This window comes from Varanus komodoensis, unplaced genomic scaffold, assembly GCF_004798865.1.
Source record: "Varanus komodoensis strain SLA01 unplaced genomic scaffold, ASM479886v1 scaffold2, whole genome shotgun sequence".
NCBI lineage: Eukaryota > Metazoa > Chordata > Lepidosauria > Squamata > Varanidae > Varanus > Varanus komodoensis.
In genome coordinates, this window is record NW_025335568.1 from 69,661,882 (window position 1) to 69,685,701 (window position 23,820).

Below are 23,820 nucleotides of genomic sequence, written 5' to 3' on the forward strand. Positions count from 1 at the left end.
AAACAAAACTGATGGCGAGACCTAAGAATGGCAGCAACCTATTTATACATATGTAAAGATCACTTGCCTGTCTTTCAAGTGTTTGGCTTTCACTTGAGTTATCTGTCCGCTGGAAAAGTCAAAAACCTCTTCGCTTAGCAATTTTAAGATTACCATGTTGTTCTGGCAAAGGCTTTCACTTGTCCTGCTTGCCCCAACTATGTCACTGATGAACGTTGGCCAATGTTTTGGCCATTCTTGTTTTAATATCTACAAAGCATGAGAACCAAATGAGGTGTAAGACTGACAAGGCTTGACTCTTCAACATCAGTATGCTGAATCCAGGATGAAGCTTACCTGAACAAGAATCATATTTAGCTTCCCAATGTATACTTTCTCTTTCTGAAGAAAGAAGGGAAAAAAATTAAGGCCTGTCTTCACTTCATCAGTAAGCACCCCATTTCCTAATCTCCTGAAAAAATATCATAATTTCACTTACCTCAACACATGTAGGATCAGATGAAGTCTTGATAATTAAGCCAACAACATATTTTTTAATACCTACAAGATATTACATAGTTACTTATGACACAATAAACCATTGGGCTGTGGCAGTGTTGCATAACAGCATTTGCAAATATTAGACCTTATACTTTACCAGAAAAGCTACATACCTGTGAACCCTAGGCATTAGGATTTTTTAAAATAGCAAGCTTCAAAAATCATTCAGACTTACTCAAGCCAACTCCAAGATTTGATACAATAATCAATGAAAATGTGAACAAGATGTTCAAGATGATACTGGGTAAATATAATTCTGAGATTCTGCATACATTATTTGGACTAGCGTAACATGCTTTACGTGGGGCTGCCCTTGAAGATGGTTTGGACATTACAATTGGTTCAAAACAGAGCTACCATACTGCTGACTGGGACCGGTAGATGAGAACAACCAATGACATTCCTGTATTAGCTACACCACTTCTTCCTTGGCTGGCATCACATTCACGGGCAGGGGGTGGGGGGAGATAGCTCTGTGGGAGTCCCGCTGCACCGATTATTTTGTTCTTTTGTTGGAATTTTTTGTTGCTTGGTTTCTGGTTGTTTTGGATAATTTTCATTTTTTGGTACTGTCTTTGGAAACTAATGCACAGAATACTGTATTATGTGTATGGTGCTTTTTGTTTTGCCTCAGTGGTCTCCGAGGTAGTTTTCTTGTTTTCGCTGGGCCCCAGTTGTGGAAAGGTTGAAAACCACTAAAGTAAGGGTATGTTTCCTTCCATATGAGACTGCCCAGACCTTAAGATCATCTGCAGAGTTCCTTCCCTGAGAGCCCTTCTTGAAAGAGGTGAGGAGGGTTAGTACGAGGAGGAGGGCCTTCTTTGCTATAGCGCCCCAATTATGGAACTTGCTCCCCAGAGGTGTGTGCTTGGCACCAATGCTTTATTTCCCCAAACCTCTTTATTTACCCAGCTTCTGACTTGTTAATTGACATTTTAATTATTTTATATCAAGTATGGGCACAAAAGAGTTTTAATTGTTTTATTGTTGATTTAATTGGGTTTTTTGTGTAAACTGTCATGGGATTTTTAATGAATGATGGTATAGAAAAATTCTAAACAAAGAAAGAAAGAAAGTTCAATTCAAGGACTCTGGCACACAGAAGAGGCCATGTAAAACCTTGGTAAATTCTTGTATACAGAATAAAAGTGTTTACATAACAGGGCTACTGAGTCAAAGGCGGCTTTTTCTGCATAAGCCATGGAGAAGGCAGGGTGAGAGACTCTTTTTCTGTCTAAATGTGCAAAGAATTGATTCATCAGCTATTATATATTGATATTACAAGGATTTCTGCCCTAGCCCTTTTACCTTCAGTCCACCCACAACTGGAATATGGACCCTTATGCTTCTCCAAAACTGACGATCTCCCTATCCTCACTATATACACTACCTAGGGTAAGGATGGTCCAACATTTCATACTTCGAGGACCACAGAAGGACGTCCACACAGAATCCCAGGGTTGCACAATGAATTGCATTTCCATATCATAAATTAAAGTGTCTGCAATGTTTAATTTAATATACACAATTAATATATTTAACCATTAAATGAGGGAGAAAACTGATATGAGATTTCAGAGCTGGTTTTTCCCTGCAAGTTCGAAGAAACAAAACTGTCTTTGTGTTGAGAAACTGGAAGGATGAAACAAGGGAGAAAATAGATAGGACTGAGGTCTCAGTCAGAGACCTCAGGCAGTTCCTTCTCCAACCACAGCCCAAGCACAATGACCACTCCTCTGGAGTGGCCCATTTCTTTCTTCCCTGTTTCTCCCACCCAGAAGCTATCCCATGTGACCCCCCTGGATCCTCCTCCTTTTTGGAATTGGCACGCTGAGTCCAAACTCTCCCTGGGATGCCCCATCTGCTCCTGCTGACAAGTGCGAAGGAACTCGTCTACTGGAGCACTGGGGGAATGCTGAGGCGAGCTCTTATGAGGCCGCTGGGATAAGCCAGAAGCCTTGGGAGAGGCTTGCTGCAATAACCACTGAAATCTGGGGGGGGGGGGGGCTCCAAGGCCAAAGAAGGCAGCCTTGGAGGCCACATGTTAGTTCACCCTGCCCTAGGTAATAGATACCTGTACCCTTAAGGTTATGAATATTCATGATTACCTACCAAGCAAGTGTATCAGATATTTTCCATCTACCATGAAAACAGTGGTCTGCCTATCCTCCTAGGCCTTTCTGTCACTAAAGTTCTAGGAAGACAAAACTTCTTAAGATTCCATGTTTTCAATGTCCTTGCACTATTAACAGAGTCAGTGTGTTGGATTGGGGATCTGGGAGATCCAGGTTCTACTCCCTTCTCAGTCATTGAGCTCATTGCATGACTTTGGGCCAGTCACAAACTCTTAGCCCAACCTATCTCACAGGCTTGTTAGTTGTGAGGAAAACCTGAGAGAAGGAGGAATATTATGTAAGCCACCTTGAGTTCATTGAAAGGGGAAAAAGGTGGGATATAAATATATTCAGATACATAGTCGCCCCATCCAACTTCACCAGTTAAATCAAGGCTCCCACATAGTGACAAGAATGATGGAAAGAGATATGGTTCACAGACCTCCCTGAATGCCAGCTCCTTGTATTCTACCTCAGAGCAGACAATGAGATGAGGATCTAATTGTGTATAAATTTGCTTATTTGGAACAACTTTTCAGAGTGTGGGGTTATTTACTTTCTCCGAATTTTGAAAATTTCTCTTTAGGTACTATGTCTGTTCCCTTTCTTAACTTCTTTTCAGCAAACAGGACCTGTTTACCACTTTTTAGCAGGATCATCCAAGCAGTAAAGGAACATTTTCTCTCAACCAATTCAAGTTCTCCACCTTATTAAAACCCTTTTGCTTGTATAAGCATTCTCCACTCCACTGCTATCATTTTATCATTCCTGCAGGTACACGGACCACAGTAAATCTAGGAGTGGCAGGCAACATTTTTTCATAACTGTACCATAAGCATTAGGAATTATTCCTCTAGGGCACAACAGAGTACATATGCAATCCCCCCCACACCACCATATCCATGTGAGAAGGCCACAAGCTCCAGCTTTCTGTGCCAACTGGAGCAACCTGTGTTAAAATTCGACCTCACAGGTTAGGGTATTTCTTTATCGCCAGCTGAAGGCTACTTTTTCATACTTGTCAGCAACCTGCTTAGACATTTGGTTTGTCCATGACAACCCACTGGTTAAATCACCCATGAATTCCCACACACAAGCAGAAGAGGAAACACTGCCTTCTACATGCTCACCACCACTTTTACTCCACAACCTACAAAAAGCCCCTTCATGGATCTCTGACTCTAGATCAACAGACTGATGAACTAAACAACCCAGCAGTTAATCTGTGGCCTGTTGCTGGGTTAACTGCTGGGTCGCCGAGTCCCTTAACATCCCATTAGCCTGTGGTCAAATGTCACACTGAACAACCTACCAAGAAGCCCTTTCTGGGCTGCTGAGTAAAATGTGAATGTGCTGTAAGCAACACATCCATTCTCCTGCTCTTCCCCGATAACTCAGTTTCTTTAACTGATGGGCTGTCATTATGTATAAACACACTCAGTATTTAAGTTCACTTTGCTTCTTTGCATTCTGCTTTCTCTCTACTATGTGCCTTCTTCTCACTCCTCTTTTATGCACACTTAACCTTGTCTCTCCTTCCCCAAGAACAGATGTACTTCCTCTATTCTACATCAGAACAGGGTGTTTAAAAGCCTCCCCCAGCCTACAGATGTGACAACTTGAAATAAATGCTGGCTTGTATTTTCAAAGTAAGCAATTACTGCTACTTTTTCTCCAGGAGCAACCATAGCTACTTTTCGCATTACACACAAACCAGTTTGCAGAAAAACATCCTGAATCAATGGAAAACTATTAACATGGCTCTGTTAATGACAGTATGGTCTGTCCATGCCTTGGGAAAGCCCCTGAGTTTCTCTCATTGTTATCACACTAAACTAAACTAGCTGGCAATGTGATTTTTTTAGCCAATTCCAATCAAAGATCCAAAAAGTGCTGTTCCCATTTTGATTTAATCAATGATTTAACAATTTGTGAAAAATCAGCATTGATACTATGTATCTTAAATGTATTCAAATACTAATCTAACAAATCATGTCCATTAACATATCTGCACCTACAAAGCACTACAAATCTCCCCACTTAAGTCTACTGAATTCATACAGCAATGGTTCATTGAGTACCTTCTTAACTACACAGTATAGGAAGAAAAAGAAAGGAATGGACACAAGGAAAATAAAAAAGAAACTTATAAAAGCACACTTTTTAGCTCAGTGTTCCAAAAGGTTTATATTCACATCTTGCTCTAATATAACTGCTACTTGTGACTGAGTGACCTGGTCGACACATAAAACCAAAGCACAGTTTAAACAAAAAATTCTGGAGCATCTGAAGAACAGCACTCAACAGTGCTCTGTATCTGACTGATTAACTCTTCTGGCCTGCTTCTTTCCAGCCAGCTTACATCAAGGGTGCAGAATTCTGTTTGCATCTCTGCACCACACATGAATTTGACTGAATTATGCAATCACTCTCAATACTGACAGGTCATTAAAGGTGGCAAGCTTAGATTAGATTTACACAAACAGTAAGTTGGTAGTTCTCTTACGGCTTGTCTTTCAGTTTCTTTCAGGAAGTGCTCAGCTAACCTGTTATATGCCTTATTGTGAAATAAAATTTGCAGAATATATACTTCTGGTCACCATGAGACATCAAAAACTGAAGTACTGAAGATTGTGTCATGCCCATCTGAAACCATGTTCAGCCTCTACTATCTCCCTCTCCATTCAGCGAACATTCAGGGAAGATACTTTGTGAATGGAAGGCGATTTCTACCAGTCCTCCAAATCTGCTCCAAAGAACTAGGTAACCCTCTCAAGCAGCATGGGAGGCAGGGGAAACTGGCCAAAGATTACCCCATTTCATTGACAGAAGTGTCTCTTGGATTAACGAATCTTCCATGTATGGATCATCATTGAAGAACTCTTATTTTTAAAAAGCAAACTTAAATGCTACGAAGCTTTACTGATGGAACGATAAATCAGGAGCAGGAAATCCAGGCCTTTGGGCATGACATATTACTTGCAAATGTCTTTGGTTCCACCACAAATTGCTGTGGATTTTTAGATGTCAGGAGCACCTTTTCCTTCTTGAATAACACATTTTCCTCATGGGGAGGCATGGATTCCACCTCTACTGAAGTTAACAGAGTAACACCGCTTCATTCACTTGAGAGCTCAGAGGGAAGCTAAGAGTAGGGGAAACCCCCCCCCCAACAGCCCTGTTGCTCTAAAGATCCTTGAAGATTCCCTTCCAAGCCTCTCCCCCCCCCCACAAGACACCCATTCCTCTACCTCAACAGAGTGCCTGTACTTGTAGGGTCAAGTAGGTCATGGGCATATACTAGGGTCTTGGCAAGTGCAAAGCACCTGCCAGAGTCACACCCCCCACGTCTAAAACAGAAAATTCCCCAGCTGGTACAATGGACCAAGCAACAGAATCATCAGGAAAACTGATTTCAGGGACAAGGAAAATCTGTACTGCTGCGAGTTTGAGGTCCAATAGACACACATACCCTATAGACCTGAGAATATTCCTTTTCTGCACACTGTGGCGGACATGGAAAGGTATTTTGGCAAATGTACAGTCACTGAATACTCCAGGAGTTCTACAATGGGTCAAGCCATTTTAAATCATTTAGGTATTTTGCCCATGGAGTATAAGCCTGCATGAAAACTTGCTCTATAGGGGAAAATTTGTAATTTCACAATGACAGCATTAACAAAAATAAATCTTAAAGGGGATTGGTCTTTTAATAAAAGTTTTGCAGCTGTATCAGCCCATTAGAACAACAAATACCAAATTATCAAGAAAATTACATTTACTGGGGACAACCATTTCATGTTATGAGATTATATGTATGTGCTGGAATCACGGTATGTGTTCAATGGGCCCACAGTACAAGTCTGTACTGGACCTAAGGGTAAAAAGATGGCTGTGCTCTGGATGTTACCTGCATACACCCTTGAAGACTTTATCCAGTCTCACGGGTAGAATTCAATAGGGCACTTAAAATGCCTCCAATTCTCTTGCTCAAGTGGTCAGTGCTGCCAGTTCCATTGTGCATATATGGTGCTTCCTAGAGGAAGCCCTGAAACATGTTGAAAGCGCCTTCCTTGTGTAAGCTCTGCTGGCCTGCCCTATTTCAGCAGCAAACGTTTTCATTTGTTTCTGGTTGTCTGCAGAAATATTCATTTGCCATTCTGCAAGAGGTGCCGGAGAACCAGCAGGGAGATAAGAACTCCAGTAGATTCTGCAAAAGCTTTGCTCTCACAATATTAATTTCTATGCATAAAAATTTGTACCAAGTTTGCCACTTATGTAGTCCAAACTCAGAACTACAAATACACACCAACCTGATCATGAAGAACAAGAGTGTCACTACCTCAAAGGGTTCTTGTGGGGAATAAATGGAGGAGAGGATTATATATGCTGACTTGGGTTCCTTGGAAGGAGGGAAAAAAGGGTGGGATACAAATATTACAACAAACTAAATGCCAGCCAATAAGAACCTGGCCTTCCAGACAATTCAATCACCACCCATGGAGAAAAGTGCTTGTTTTATTTATAAAAATGGGCTTACATGTAGCAATAACAGAAGCTGTGCTTTGACATTTAATATCTTATTCTCAGAACTTCTTGTAAATTGACAAATTCATTCCACTGAAAGATGTAATAATTGCTGAAGGCAGCCCTCCCACCTGCCTATAAAAAGGATGTTGTTTAGGATGTCTCTCCTTGGTTTATCTTTTTGATTTAATCTGATTTAAGGATATCATCATGCTAGACTTGGACCAACTAGAACATGGGTCCTCAAACTACGGCCCACGGGCTGGATCTAGCCCACCATGCCCATTTATCCGGCCCACCTTTTGATTATGTGAGCCTGGGGGCGGCCAGGCCAGGGGCGGCTGGTCCTGCGCCCACCCCCACCTCGCCCGCTGCCTTTCAACTGGCCCCCTGTTGAAAAAGTCTGAGGACCTCTAAACTAGAACAATTCAACTACCAGTTTTAAAAGTCCCTACAACTGTCCTATGTAATATTTCAATTTTATCAGAAATGAGCAAGACGCCTACCGAAGACTGCCAATGAAGAATGGTATTTAGATGTGAACTATGAATAGTAGAAATTAAGTATGTCCATAGTATACAGTGAGTCTGAGTTCAAATTTGTTTTGTTGAAGCCATAATTATCCTGTGTACTACAGCTATGTAGCAGTTCTTCTATAAGATTACTTGGAGAGGAGTCAAAGAGCTTCATTTGCCCAGTTACAGGCAGTCTTCAATGCATGTCAAATGTGACTAGTACAGCAAAAGGGCCCACAGATGATCACAGTACAGCTGGAAAAGTGCCTTGCCTGGCATGAATTTCCTAAATAGCATGAGGAAGATATGGAGGATGGAGAAAATGAAAGAAAGTGATTCAAACAGATCTTAGTAGGTTCTGCATTTATCTAAAAATTCCTCAAGAACAAAAAGACTGTTCTATTCTTGGACATTCCCAAGACAGAAGGGGCTTTTTTTACTACAATGGGCAGAGTCTGGGTAGAAGAAACAGATCATAAATCATACTTATATCACACCATCATTTTGGTCACATACAGAAGTTTGAAAGTGGAACTTTTAAGGATCAGATTTCAAAAGCTGGGAGTTTGTAACTGCGCCATACAGTTACTAAAGCAGAAAATAGCTCCCACGAGTTTATATTCAAACAAGTACTTCGTATGATTGTGCTTACATGCCTCTCTTCCCTCAAATGCATTAAGGAAAATGCAGGCAAATACATGAGCTCCCAAAAGAAACAGCAATGCTGCATATGCCATAGTCCATGAGTGAATCTGTTAAGGATGACTGAAAAGGCCACCAACTGTTGCCATACAAGACACTGCAAAATCACTGATGCATTCGCCCTACTCCAAGGTAGTGATTTATACTACCATACATATCTATCGCACATACGTCAAGCCAGCCAGCCCTTATTTAGCTATTTCATCACTATAAAATATATTTGATTTATAACCTGCCTTTCCACAAAAGAGGTATGAGGCAGCTAATAAAGCCAAGCTCAAAGCAGGCAGTTAAAACAATAATAAACCATACTAGTATCAGCTGCATGAAGGAGCTCTGTCAAAACCTGGACATTCAGATTTAATGCGGACTCCGTGAGAACACCCACGCTGTCAACATAAGTTTTTTAAAGCAAAACATAAACTTACGTAGCACAGGTGGGAACTGTTTCTTGACCTTCCTGCCCTGTCTTGCTTGAATTTCAAATTGTCTTCATCTAGCCCATGACCAAAATGAGATGCAAATTAAGAACTAGAACAACTTCTTTGGATTTAAATGGAAAAGGCAGGTGGACCTGGTCCTTACTGCAGCTTGTTTAAAGGGGCAACAACTTTCAAATAACCCTTGACCTCTTTCTGGAATGTCTGTGGGTTGTTTCCCCCTTAAAGATGCTTAAGCTACCCGAATTGGAATTACAGTCTTATACCTGCATGGGTCATCAGCCAAATGGTAACCCAGCATCCAGTGGTACACAGGATGACTTATTTAGATTGCAGTGACTGTGTGAAATGAACCACAAAGTTGGGTATTATCAGTATACAGACAGCACCGAACTCCAAACTCCGTACAACTTCTCCCAGCAGTTTCACACAAATTTTAAGTAGCATGGGAAGATGAAACCCTGAGGGACATCTTAGGGCAACAGTCTATCCTCCTATGCACCCTTCAGAAAACAACTCCCAAAAGGACCTGAATCACCACAGGACTGTGGCTTCAAGTCCCCTCCCTAAAAGGCACCACAAAGGGATACCATGGTTGATGGCATCAAAAACCTCCAAAAGCAGACATCTATGCATGTTTAAGCAGAAAAGTCATGTGACTCCCTCCCCAGTTACTTGCTGACTTTTTCCCCTATCTAAACATGCACATAATTGCAAATCAAAAGATTCAGCAGAAACCAACAGTTTCCAGTGCAGCTCATTCAACATGGCCACCAAAGCCGTCCTGAAACGGATCTAGATAATCTGCGTCATCTAGAGTCCCCTGGATAATGGCTGCCTTGACTCCGGCTTCCTTTTGTCAAGCCACTGCTTCCTTCCTCAGACATTATTCTGCAACATGTTTCCAGGATCAATACAGCCTCACCTTCATCACTGTAACAGGTAACACTTCACCTTCACTTCCTGCATCTTTAATCTTTTCTGCTTGTTCAGTCTCTCTCTAGGCTTATCTTAACACTAATACTATTCCTATGCTGAATATCAGCAGTGCACATTAACTTTTAAATAATAAATAAACGACCCACTCTTATTCAAAGTGTAACCAGAATGGTTCAAACTGAACAAGCCCAGATCACTGTGTTTCTGATCCCAACCTTGCCATCTGTACAATGATATGGATTTTCTTGGGGGAAAAGTTTTCCAGTGCAAATTAGCTTAACATGCATAGGGTCATTTGCATAGCAAAACATTCAGTTGGCATCAGAAACTGGTCAGATGGCCAGAGAGATCTGTTACAGAGTCTCTATGAATGAATGCTCTCCAAGTGGACTGTCCTTCACACTCCGCTCAGCTCTTGCCAATTCAAGACTGTGGCTTCCTTTATAGGGTCCAGGCATCTCATACTTGGTCTTCCTCTTCTTTTTCTGTCTTTGACTCTGTCTTGTCCATGCCTTCTCATGATGTGCGAAAAGTATGACAGCTCCATTTGCCCTTTTATTTCCAGGGAAAGCTCTGCACTGACTTAGAAGCCACTTGTCTGTCTGCTGGTCCAAGGTATGTGCAAAGCTCTCCTCTAGCACCATGTTTCAAGCATATCCATTTTCTTCACTGTCTAGCTTTAATGTATGTATGTATATATGTGTTAAAAGCTTTTCTATTCCGTCCCCTACGGAATGTCTTGGGACGGCTTACTTAAAAAAAAAAATCCCACAGCATCTGGCCATTCATATACTAAAACCCCAGTTAAAATCAATTAAACATTAAAATAGCAGGAAAATAAAAAGGGTTTTGTCTGACGCCGAGAAGAATATAACGCTGACACCAGGCAAACCTTTCTGAGGAGCCATAGTCGGGGTGCCACTGCAGAGAAGGCCCTTTTACACCCATACATAGTGATCGGCAATGCAATACTGTGGATGGCTTTGGCCTCCATCCTTTTCGAGGCCTCTTCACTCCTGCCCTACCATGTCTCAGTCTTCTTTTAATTTCTTGGCTGTACTCTCTATTTGAATTGATGACTGAGTCAAGGGATGTAAAAACTTTTGCAAATTCAATTTCTTCATTCTTGACAATAAAGTTATTCAGTGGCCGTGACTTTCATTTTCTTAATGTTCAGCAATAGTCCTGCTTTTGCACGTTCTTCTTTCACTTTCAGCAGGAGCTGTTTCAATTCACTGCTGCGTTCTGCCAGTAAGATAGTATCACCGGCATATCTTAAGCCCTTTCACCAATTTTCACTCCTTTTCCTCAGAACTTAGTCCAGCTTTCACACTCTTGTTAGGAGTAGTTAAGATAGCCTGAAATACTTCTATTGCTGTCCTGTCTATTCCAGGCACTTCATTCCTTCCAAGTGTTTTCAGAACAGCTTTCACTTTGCTTTCTAGAATTAAAGACACTTTCTCATAGGAATCCTCTTTGAAGGAGTCTGTTATCCTTTTTATCTCTGTTGGTTCCCTGTTGGTTTTCAGCATTGCAAATCTAAGTTTGAATTTTCCTTTGATTTCTGGAATCTTCTGGAAGAGGCCTCTGGTTTCACCACTTTGGTTATTCACTTCTATTTCTTTGCACGGGTCATTGTAATGCTTCTTTTTGTCTCTATGCAATACAGAGTGGCTGGAAAATCACATGCAGGATTCTGATCTTATTACTGTCACTTTTTGCTCCTGGCCTCTCCCTAGCCATTTTGAGTGTTTTGTCATCCATCTAGGCTTGCTACATTGTCTTTTGGCATTCTTTCCTAATGTCTCGGTCCACAGTTCTTCCTGTTCGTGTTCAATAGACCACCAGCACCCCAGACTATCTCTCTAGGGTGATCTCCTTGCAGAGTCACCCATGGCAGAACAGTCAGACACCAAACTGAGATACACCCAGGGTAATGGTCACTCCAGCAGAAAAGAATGATTACTTCTAATGGTGATGAAGGCAGAGAATTCTGAGGCCAGCCATGGGCCAGTGGCGGTAGTTGACACTGGTGAAGGCTTTTTTTAGAAAACTGCAGTTAAACTCTAACTCTGCTTAATACTGCATAGCAGGTGGCAATAGTAAATCACCTCTGAATTTCTTTGAAAACCATTTGGTGAAACAGTCCAGAGAAAACTTATTTTGGTTTAAATATATCTAGTGATCAAAGCTAAAATAACACCCATATTGATCCCTGGCTCCAACAGAACACAAGTGTTTAATTTGAAATATTTGAAGAAAAAGTAATGTAAGCTTAATGCAATGTGAGTGTTGTACATTTGCTAAAATACAGTAACGTATCCTTCCCTTACATCGTTTAAATTTAAGGAAAAGGAATGGTAGCATTTGTGTACTAATTTTAGCAACCCAAACACTATTTCATCAAAATTCAATTCTCTTCCTCTAAGGATGCTGTGGCACTATTTTATAAACTGAAGTTTTGGAATCACTAGTTTTAGTTGCATTCTATTGTGTGACATTTATTTATTAGACATTTGCACATGTACCTATTTTAATATTATGTATTCTCTTGCATAGCTGTTCAAACTAATCACCTGAAAAACAATTATAATTTTGAAAGTGCTAAGCTTGCCTAATGTTGTATTTGCAACTGGTAGATATTCAAATGAATACAAAAATGGAAAATTTTCTGGCCCACATCACTTTCTTTGTAAACCTCATGTCGACTTTGCATGAAAATACTCCAGTGAACATGTTAACTACTGCCAGATACAAAAAAATACCTTCTTGAAGCCTGTGCTTCTGTTTGTTGTAAGCATGTGAAGCATTTCTCTAGGTACTGCCTCACAAGCAAATACCATGTACACCAAAAGGGGTTTGTTTGCTTGTTTTTGAGAGCTTCAGCCCAGTACAGTCCAGCCCTATCCTCAAAAACACTGAAACAATACAACTGAGCAAATTTATGTGTTTCAAGAAGCTGGAAGTGCACGCATAACATGTGCTAATAGTTTCACTGAAGTCAAGTTTGCTATGTGCATTATGCCACACTAATGATCTTGCTTTTATCTACTGCTCTGTCATCAAGGTTTGTTCCATCAAAGTTCTACTTTGTTCAGAAGTTTCCATACTGCAAACGAAGTACTATTTGGACAGAGCTGGTTATAAACAGTCTAGATCTTTGATTTTCGAGATACTCAGTCCTTTTTTAATGCTGTATTAAAAGTGCTCTTTCCCAACTAGAAAAAACAGTAAAACCATCTCTGAGAAGTCAATTCAACCTTAGCTGGTTAACAAGAGTTTTAAACTCACGTAGTTATTACCAGGCTTGTCATGAGAAGGCAGTAATTCGGACCTCTATAACCTTAATTCTTTGGTCCCTACTAAGTGGTAGCTGTCATCATTCAACTGTAATATTGCATGGACCACTCCTCCCAAGAAATTGTTTTGTCTGCCATCAGATGGTCAGAAACACCTGTTGGTGCATCCTGTGAACCAAACACAGTGGTGCCTCATATTCAAACGACTCTAACTTTGACCAATCCAGAGTTTGAATGCTAAAGTTGAGATAAAATCGTTCCAAAGTTTGAGCAATGCTTCCACGTTCAAACTGCATGCACAGTGAATAAAAAGCAGTCGCTTTTTTATGTGCTGTGCCCAAGACATCTCTCACTGTGAAACATCTCTTGCAGTACAATAAATGCAAGTTTCATTTTATTATACCATACATATGTATTTTATTGTTTACAAGTTTTAATTAATAAATTTAGCATGTAATTGTATTATTTCTACCTTAATTATGCATATTTGCTGTTTAAGTTTATAACTATGGGTATTGTTTAGGGTCTGGGAACAGATTAATTCACTTTCCATTATTTCTAATGGGGAAAGCTGATTTGGATGTCAAACGATTCAGAGTTTGAACAGGTTCTTGAAGCAAATTAAATTTGAAGTATGAGGCACCACTATGTAAGTAAATGCGGGGGGGGGGAGGTGAGAAAAAGCTACCTAATAGCAGAATTTCCAACTGCATTACTGTAGGAGAGTCGCTAAACTCCTCACAATTAAGTAGTGGTAGATTAGAATCAAACAGCTGAATACAGGAATGTAGGAATAAGCATTATGGGCCACTGGTCCATCCACCGGAGTCTCATCTATACCTGACCTTTCCCATCACAGCTTGCTTCAAATGTTTTGGACTACAGTTCCTGTCATCCACATCCACTGGCATGCTGGCTGGGCCTAATGGGAGCTTAGTTTAAAGCATCCAGGAAGCAACAAGCTGGATAAGGCTGCTCTATCTAAACAACAGTTCTTTAGCATTTTGGGCAGAAATCTTTCCTGGCCCTATCTTCATGCCAAGCATTTACTTTATCCCTGATCTACAGCTCTTTCCCCTCAAATTCAGAAGCATTAAGCTATGTATTTTTCTGGAGGTCCCCAACTGTTCGATCAGTATTTTAAGTACCATTAACCAAGTAGATTCTCCATCTTGGACAAAGGAAAGAGAATTTCCTAAACTAAGCTGATGGGATAGATAAAAACAAACATGTATTTATTACTGCTCAATAGCAGAAACTTTCTAAGTGGATCACAAAAGCTAAAATATTAAATGCAACAGGGTAATATAAAGCATTCAAGTTTAAAACTACTAGATAAAACTCAACTAAAGGACATTAGCTGTGAAAATATCTTAAAACAGAAGCAAAAAGGAATAAAATGCTTGGAAGAGTAAATGTTTGTAATCACATGGCACTGAAATAACCACAATGTAGGCACCAGGTCAGCTTCTCTGGGGAGTCAATACCACAAGCAGAACACATAACTGAAAAGCCCCTCTTCTTAGTAGCACACACCTTGCTTCATTCAGCAGGGCACATTCAGGGGGGCCTATGAAGATGATCTTAGGGTCTGGGATAAAATCATTCGTTCAATAACCTAGCTTCAAAGCTTTGAAAATTAGTGCCACCGCTTTGAACTGAGCCTAGAAATGGACTGGATGCCAGACCAGATTACGAAGCACTGATGTAGTACGTTCATTTGACCAGTAGGTTTTAATTAATAATTCCCATTATTTATTTAATTTCTCTGCCACCCCACAGCTGATGCTTTCTGGGCAGTTAACAGTCTCACTGCCTTATTTTAGACAATCTGAAGTTTCCAAAAAGTGTTCAATGGTTGCCCCATGTACAACAATTGCAGTAATCCAATTAGTTCTCTTAACTGTGTATTGCTTAATCCATGATTATCCTACAGTATTGGGTATGGACACAGATGACAACCCCGGAGGCTGAATATTCAGACGGATGTGGAAAAATCACTGCCCAGAGAGTTCTATGTAGGACTACTGGCGCAATTTATAAATTCAATAAATACTAAAATGCTACAAAAACACTTCAACAATTTCACCAAACTGAAACCTGTTTTCAATGCCAATTCCAAGAACATCCAGATGCTCCAACAAGTCTTCACAAACAGCTCCTCTTTCCAATTAACTTGGCAAGAAAAAATTGTATTTGCAAAAAGGAAAAAAACCCCCAACTTTTCAATATGGCAAAATAATTTCTTTGCTCTATGATTAAGAGGAAAGGAAACCCTTGTGAAGCCAAAAATAATCTGTTTTGTCATGTCTTAGTATCCTGGGATTTCGAAAGCAAGGGACAATGGTTATTTCATCAGTTAAGAGACAAGCCAATAAGACTTCAATAAGAGCACACAATCAATTCAGTTGTATATTAGGTAATATTGTACTTGGTCCTGGATCCAAAGCTGTTCCAGCAATGTTCTAGATTTTGAGCTAGTCTCTACCTTTAAGACAATATTCCCATTGAAAGAATTATTAGTGATCTCTTCTGAGGGCAAAGTGTATAACACTTTTCTATTAGTTGTTTATACACAGTGCTTCCACAGTGCAAACATTAATCTTTCACAAGATTATTGGTAGAGTCATCACCCTAAACATCTTCTGTTTAGGTAGCCCCACTCCTTGTAAGTTATGTTTTTCACTCTTCTCTTCTGTAAATGGCCATTAAGTCTTCAAGACCGCATGTGACTCTATATTCAAGGAAGGCCCTACTAACTCTGAGGGAAAATGGGCTGCTTAATCATTTGTTCGGCCAGTTTCATCCCTATTTTCTTAAGAGGTGAGTGGTGCTGATATATCTATCCACCCTTGAAAGAAAGATTTCACTTAGTGGCTTTTAACCACACTCTTAAAAATGACAGCATTGCAAAGGAGAGTCTCAGGCAGCACAGTCCAGTTTAGCGTGCAAATGCTTTCTGGACCATTATTCCGTAAATGGAATCTATTGTTCTGCTTAACCTACCAACCTAAACCCCACTTTCATGTATAGCGACATCACCTAATCCATGCTTGCTCTGATAGCTCTTGCACTAGCTCGCCAGAGCTGGCATCCTACTCTGATGCAGTTTCTGCCAGTGCCAGCTTTTGCAAAGAATCAGATTAAGTGCCGAATTAAAACATCCAACTATACTTAGTAGTAAGCAAACAGATCTTGGGATGGAACTGAAATCAGTCCCACTTAGCGCCACCTCTCATCTTACCTATAGTAATTCTAAAAGCAAAGCTTCACCCTTTCCTAAAACTAGATTATTTAGTTCTTTGCAATTCAACATGTCTTTCCTTCTTCACATGTGAACAAAAAAGAGTGGCTCTCCCTGGCCTAAACAAAATGTCTTCCACTCAACAAGTCTGTGTGTCTCTCAAATGTTGACAAAATATGGGACACTTTCTATCATGGTTTGTTTTTACACATCACTATGTTTCTCAAAACTTCAAACCTTTGCATCTCCATTGTAAATTGCTTTGTCAGTGTTAAATAGCTATCTAAATGTAGTTGCTTTGGTAAAAAAAAACAATGCTATTTGCTTCAAGGGCAGAGTGGGAGAGAGGAGAAAAGTAAATCAATCATTACAGTCCATTGGCCAAACATAGCTGCTTTAAGTGTGGAGCTGGAGATTGCCTATCATATCATCACCACAAAAAAGCAACAAGCCAAGGGGGGAAACTCACTGATAAATGTAGTTATATTAGAATGCATCAGAATACTTATTTAACATCTAATTTGACTGTCTAATCTTAAATGTTAAAATCATAAACCATAAACTCATACCAATGAGTTTGGTATAATGCCAAACTCTTTCACTGTATAAAAGAGTTTGGCATTATACCGTAACAGCTGATATATTAGGAATTGTGGTTAGAAAACAGTGTGATATCAAACTTGTCTCTACCTTCACATTGGTTTCTTGGAAGAATCTTCCATCTTGTTTTTATCACGTTTTCCAAGATCTGCAGGCCGTAATACTGAAAATTGGAGAAGTGAAATATGTGAGTATGCTGAATGATTAACAGCATCTTTCAGGATTCTCATTCAAACTGACATCATTCACTCTTAACATCTAAGATTAAGTTGGTTAAAAACAAGTCTATTCACCCATTTACTGAGTTTTTCCCATGCATTTTCCTCATTTTATCCTTTGCTATTCTAAAGTCCTGCTGTTTGATCATCATCACACCAGAGGGGGAAGCAAAAAATGTTTTGGAGAGCCAAATGAATTATCTGTGGGGAGGGGAACAGCAGTCACATAAAAATGTATAGCCTAAATGACTGCTTTCAAGTTCAAGTATACAACCAAGTTTAACAACTTGGGTGCACACAAGCTTTCTGACAGTTGAATTGTTAAGATCAGGGCTGAACATTACATCCACCAACACTTTCTGAAAGCTGTATTTCCTACACTTCACTGGTGTGTTACTTAAGGAACAGCAAGACAACTCAGGCTTATTTTAAAGGTACAATAGTCTCTCCCCTATAGCAGCTATATCTACTACTTCAAGATTAACTTTTGTGTTCAGTCAAAAGTTCACCATTTCCATATATACCATGAAGTTGTTTTACCTTCCAGGTAAGCCTGCCAAGGCATGGTTCAAAGTGATACAGAGTGTAGGAAATGAGGAATACTCTTCAACCCATTTTATTCCTTTTATCTCCTTAACAAAAAAACTCCAAAAATCTTCTATGATAACTTTAATCAAACTGCAGGACAGGAGGAAAAGGGGTCAAAGAGGGGCCAGCCATTCCCTTTACACAGAAACTGGTAGTGAGCACACAGGAGGCCATACCTGAAAGGCAAATCTATATTTCAGTGATAAGGTGGCTGGTCAAGATTTGGCTGAGAATAAAAGTTCTTCTTCAAGACTGTTAGTGTCTATACAAAGTAGGGTAATTAGAATTTCAGCCAGAGGGATCATGTAAGCCTCTTTTTAAAATAGACAATGTAGACTGTCCCAAACTACATTGTACTCACCAACAGGTTTTTGAGACTCAGCTTTCCTCATACCTGCTTGTTCTCAAAGCTTTAGATTCTGACATATTTTAGAGTGCCATAGAAGTCTGCACAAAAACTGTACATTCAGGGATATATCTGTGATCTGCCAGCTAGCCTAATGACCACACTGCCAGTATGGATCCTGGTGAAATTTTTCATTTTGAAGCTGCAATCCAACAGAGTTGCATGTGAAGGATGCTAGAAAAGTATTATTTACATCTGGATATTTGCTTGTTGTTTCTTTAGCAGGCCTCACAGCTGAAGTAGAGAGAGAGATTTAAAACTGAACAGCAGGTTATGTCCTCTGCAACAGAAATTGGTGCCAAAGAAACAGCAAGCAAAGCCCTGGCAATGTGCAAGGTTCTCTCCTCTCCTCCCCACCCCCCAATGTACATAACTTCTTTGTATTGTGGCCTAAATCTCAAGTGAACAAACATTTCTACTGAACAGTGCTGGCATTCATGAAACAACTCTGAATAAGTTTCCAAGTTATTCAGCAGCAATCAGAGCAGTGTGTACACCACATCAGCACAGTAGAATGATCATGCAAAGATTTCACCTGTAATCAGTGCTGCATAGTGATATATAGGTTAGTGCAGGTATCTTTTTTCCCTAATGCTAGTTCTATATTTCTCTGGGAGAAATCCAACATCTAACACGCAATCTGTCAATCAGAGAGAAAGCCTATCAGAGCCATGCTGGCTATGACGCAAGTTGTAACCTAATGCATCTGGGGGCACTAGGTTAGAGAGGGCTACTCTAGAGATTCCAGGATTAAGGCATGCGTTCTCAAAGGAAGATGTCACAGAGACATACTTAGAGAGCTGAAAGAGCTACTTGAATTCAGAACTACAACTACCTCATTCCCATCTTACAACCAGCCCGAGGGAACCTGAGTTGTTGCAGGCATGCATTCCTTCTTTCTAACAGGTATGGGAAGACATTCGGAATAGGAAAGGAGATAGGAAATTAATTCTAAGTTGTAGCTTCAGCTTACACGCATACACTGAAAAAGTTTCATGGATGTGCTTTTCCTGCCTCACCTTTCTAGTGTTTCTTTATTCCGTTTCCACTTTAGTTACAAGCTCCAGATTAAGAACAGTCACAACGAACAGTGGCAATAGTCCCATAGCAACACAGACCTAAGTCTATCTAGCACAATACTGTCAATTACGACTAGCACTAGCTCTCCAAGGATGCAGGAAATGGACTTTCCCAGCCTTCTTACTAAAGAACGCTTTTAACTGTAGATGCCACAGAACAAATGTGAAATTGAGTATTACACAAGCAGACATTTGGCCACACAGCAGGACACTACCCACCTCTTCCTTCCTGCAGCCCCCATGCCTGTCCCTGAATTTTGCACGAGAGCCCCCAGCTCTCTGGAGCACATTTTGGGAGTGCACTGGGGACTGCAGGGGGGAGGGTGAATTGCCTTCCTCCTTACTCCACTGATAGGAACTGTTCCATCAGAGGGAAGGGTTAACCAGACACTATCCTAGATCTTACACATACAATGCATGCATGCTGATCAACAACTCTGCTCCTAGCAGATTGCCATTAACCCCACAAAACACATTTAACTATTTACATATTGCATGAAAATAGTGATAGATGCAACAACTCCTGCACCTTTACATGTTTCCATCTAATGAGAAAAAGGGGAACTAATTTCTCCCTTCCATGAGCACCACACACATCTACATACCTGCAGATAAGCATGCATAAGATACAAGATAAACCTAACCTAGCAAGGAATTAAAAATAAACAAATATCATGACTGGACTGTTTTTGGCTTAATGGTACGTCACAGTGGTCATCCTGTTTTCCAGCTTGTTTCTTTGTTAAAAATGTTACTGCAGCAAGAACCCAAAACCTACTATTCTTGGGAAAAGGTTCAGGACAATCTGCAAAAACCTGAAGATGATCAAGTTCCCATGCAGCATCAGGAGTGGACAACCTGTCACCTTATAAAAGTTTTGGCCTACAATACGCATCAGCCCTTGCCAGCATAACCAATAGTGAGAGATAATGGGAGTTGTGGCCCTCCAGACGTGCAAATTGCTCATCTCTGGTGGTTACTGATGATGATCCCTATTTTTCATTTTTTCCAGGTCTCAAAAAGTGAGTGTTTGTGTATATGTTGTAACCCAATTACAAACAATGGGACAGAAAGAACAGATAACAAAAATCTGTATACAATGATCCCTGTGGCAGAAATTTGTATGGGACATTTATTCTATGTACCAAACCCATTCCCTCCCACCGCCCAAGAAACCAAAACAAGGAAAAAAAGCAATTGATGAACAGAATTCAGTTAAAGGGAATCAAAAGGGTAGACCTTGTGGAGGCCTGCCGTCAAAGCCTAGCTGTGTCAGTTGCACAGGAAGACACCCCTTTTCTTCCTATTACAAGCAATCAACATAATGGAACATTATGATTAATATCAGGTAGTGTTAACAGCTTTAAGAAAAAAAATGACTGCATAAAAGCCAAATGTCATAGTGCATAAATTTAGCACCAAATCATTTGCAATTTATGTAAATTGAAGAATTCTTTACCTGTTGCTTTCTTTCTGTTCCTCTAATCATCTCATTTTTCACAAGACAAATTTGTGTTTTAAAAAATACTGTTGATAAATCAACTTAAACATTAGTAATGTCTGTGAGTATAAAAAGCAAAGTTTACCAGGCAAGCAAACAGGCAAACATGGTTACTTAAATTTAGTACTTTGAGGAAGTTCTTAAACTTTGACCTAAAATTTACAAAGCCTTCTTTTTATAAAAAAAAAGTTTTAAGACTTTCACAACTGCCATCCAAATTCTCAAGGAACTCAATGGAGCATGGCTGTATTCTACCTAGAAAGCATGTCAAGTGTGTATGTGTTGAATGTGGCCATGCACAAGCTTCTTCAACTGTATGTCAACCACTTCCGTATGTTCAACAGCTTATACTAAATCTCGTGCAAGTTTCAGAGCAAAAACATAAGCACAGAAAATTGGGGAACATTCCCTTTAACCAGTCACTAAACTGATGTATATGGCCTGATTAACCATACTGCAAACACTTACAGATTGTATCCAACTGAAGAAAGTGTTTGGGGTGCCTAGCCTGCTTTAAACTGTATAGAATATCACCAATCTTTCAAAAAGGAAAAAAAAAATATATTGAGGAACTTTTTTCCCCTCAGTTATGTAATCATGGCTCTCATTGACATAAATGAAAGCCAAATACATTATCTAAAGACAAAATATGACAAGATTTTATAACACTCAAATCTGTTCATATTCCAACCAGAATTATTAAGCAAACCCCAAGTGAATTTCTCAAGCCTTTTACAAGAAAAAAAAGTAACTGACAACCTCATGAAAACATTGTGTGGTAGTACAGGGTCAAACTAAAAAGGTTTGAAGAAACAAGCAAAAAAAAAAAAAAACCCCTTAACAAATGCTAAATCTAAAAATTGAGACACCTTCCTCAAAGTCTGAGTGGAAGAAAGACAAACATCAATTTAAAATTGTGTACTTACTTTGGTGTTCATATTCTGAGAGAATTCCAAAATAGTATCAACTCTTGTCCATGCATCAGGGTGTTCCTTTAAGTGAGTCAAGACCTCTTGTGCCATCCTTTGCTAGAAAAGGATAATTAACAGTTGTCAAAAAGCTTATTCACATGTTCTATAACAGTGTTTCCCAAATTTCAGAAAGCTGAGGCCTACTTTTTCCTGGATTAAAAAATGGATGCATGATTCATTGCAATATCAGAAAAGGGTTAACTAATAAATTGCACAAGAAAAACATCCAGTTACCTGCATTGCTCCACATATATCTGTGGGCATTACACCTAACTGGAAGATGCCACAGGAATTATGTCTATAGTGTCAAGATGACACTACAAACATCACCTGTGTAGACAGCTAATTGTTTCTCTGCATCACAAGCAACTGATACAGACATTTCCCAATACAGTATGAGCAAATGGCAAGATAAAACACTACAGACATGTGGTGGCAGCTGTTCTGTAACCCCACCTGGTGAAAAATGCAGGACAGAAGGATGGGAAGATTGTTTTCACCACTGTTACCACCTTGCACCAGATGATCAGAAGCCTTTACAGGATCAAGGCTTAAAGCTCTTATTGCCAGAATTAAATATGAGAAGTTTCAGAATTGGGAAAAGGTGTGTAAATGCTAGGACATCACTGAACTGATATTTGGGGATGGACATCTAGGGAACGTTCGCTGGAGGGCCAGATTTGGTCCCCAGACCCAAGGTTCAGTCCCCCTGCACTAAAAGCCTCTCATGTTCAGTACCATCAACAGGATAAGCAGACTGGCCATGCTGAGCACTGCCTACAGCTTTAAACGTACAAAATACAAGAACATTCTTTACAAATTGCTTATCCATAATGGCTAACTAAAATCCTCATTTTAAAACATCTTTAAAAACACATGCAACCATAAGTTCACTCTACAACAGTAATGCAGGCTCAGCTGATTTAAAGTTGGGAAGAAACTTCTCTTGTGACACCTGGTAAAACCACATACATTTGTACAATTTTCAGGCTGCATCTACATCATTGTATTTTTGTTTGTCAATCCAGTAGGAAGTAAAAAACTTCTTAACATTAGACTGCAATATTTAGGTTCCATCCTCGAAACTTGTTCAAAGTTCTAAAAGCTTGGCAATGCTTCTATGCAAGGGTAGGGAACCACTTTCCTGTATTGTGAAGTTGGCGGACAGGGCTAAAGGTGTTTGAGTTCAGGTTCATCATACAAAAATTACCAGCCTATTATAGCTTCAAGCTCTTACTGCCAGTAACTCATCTTCATAGAGGATTAGAACAGCAAAAAACAGCACAAACCTGGAAATCTACCAAATTAACAGTGACTGGAAGAAAGGGAACACAGTCATCTGAGGAAGCAGACTGGAACCCCAAGATCATTGAGATTCCCCACCTCCCACAAAGAGTATGCTCCATGTCCATACATATAGCATCAACCTTAGAACTATTTTAGAGGGAGAAATCTCTCAGGAAAGTATAGGTAGTACTGGTGAGACTCTTAATATGCAGAATTCTAATCTATTTATATCTTTCTACTTATAGCTACAAAGGTGCAGTCTGAATTTCTAGTGTTTGACTTCACCCTTCCTTTTCAACTTGGAAATGTTTCAGACAGGGAAGCAAATACTGATTGAGGGAAATGCTTGGAGCACATATTGTATCCAAACATGAATGATGGTTATAAAGCCATTACACTTTAAGTACCTGTCAATTTAAACTAGAATCCCATGTTATGTTCTGTTGCAATTCTCCTTTCATCAAGAACCCAATGAGTGAAATTTTTTGACATGTGAGAAAGTGACTCGAGAGAGTAATTGGCCCATCCAGAATATTCAGTCCATCCAGCTCCATTCTCTTCACTTTCCCCCTTTGTTCTACCAACTGGGGATCATGGAGGAAAAGGCAGCAATAGCTTGGATATAGCTCAGAAATAAGGTGGAGTAAGACAAGGTACCTCAACTGGTACTGCATGTATGTGTAATATACATATTGAGCTGTAGGTATCTGACAGAAACCAGTCTGCTTATCTAGAATGTTTACTGCACAAAAACACTTGAATGGATAGCCACCAGAATCAGATTGGACACATTAAGTGTAAAGAAAAGTGTCAAAACATCCAAGTTTATTAAGTATGAAGTTGTACAGAA

General features: G+C 39.8%; 1 protein-coding gene across 1 annotated transcript in view; it reads right to left on the reverse strand.

The window, feature by feature from the left end:
* Nucleotides 1–23,820, reverse strand: part of XPO1 (exportin 1) — a 44,471-nt gene that overhangs the window by 15,668 nt on the left and 4,983 nt on the right. The window contains exons 3-7 of the mRNA XM_044428229.1: nt 21,639–21,740; nt 17,011–17,083; nt 479–540; nt 337–381; nt 68–249 (exon numbers count right to left, since the gene is read on the reverse strand). Coding sequence (XP_044284164.1) covers nt 68–249; nt 337–381; nt 479–540; nt 17,011–17,083; nt 21,639–21,740 — 464 coding nt within the window. The remainder of the gene's footprint in view (nt 1–67; nt 250–336; nt 382–478; nt 541–17,010; nt 17,084–21,638; nt 21,741–23,820) is intronic.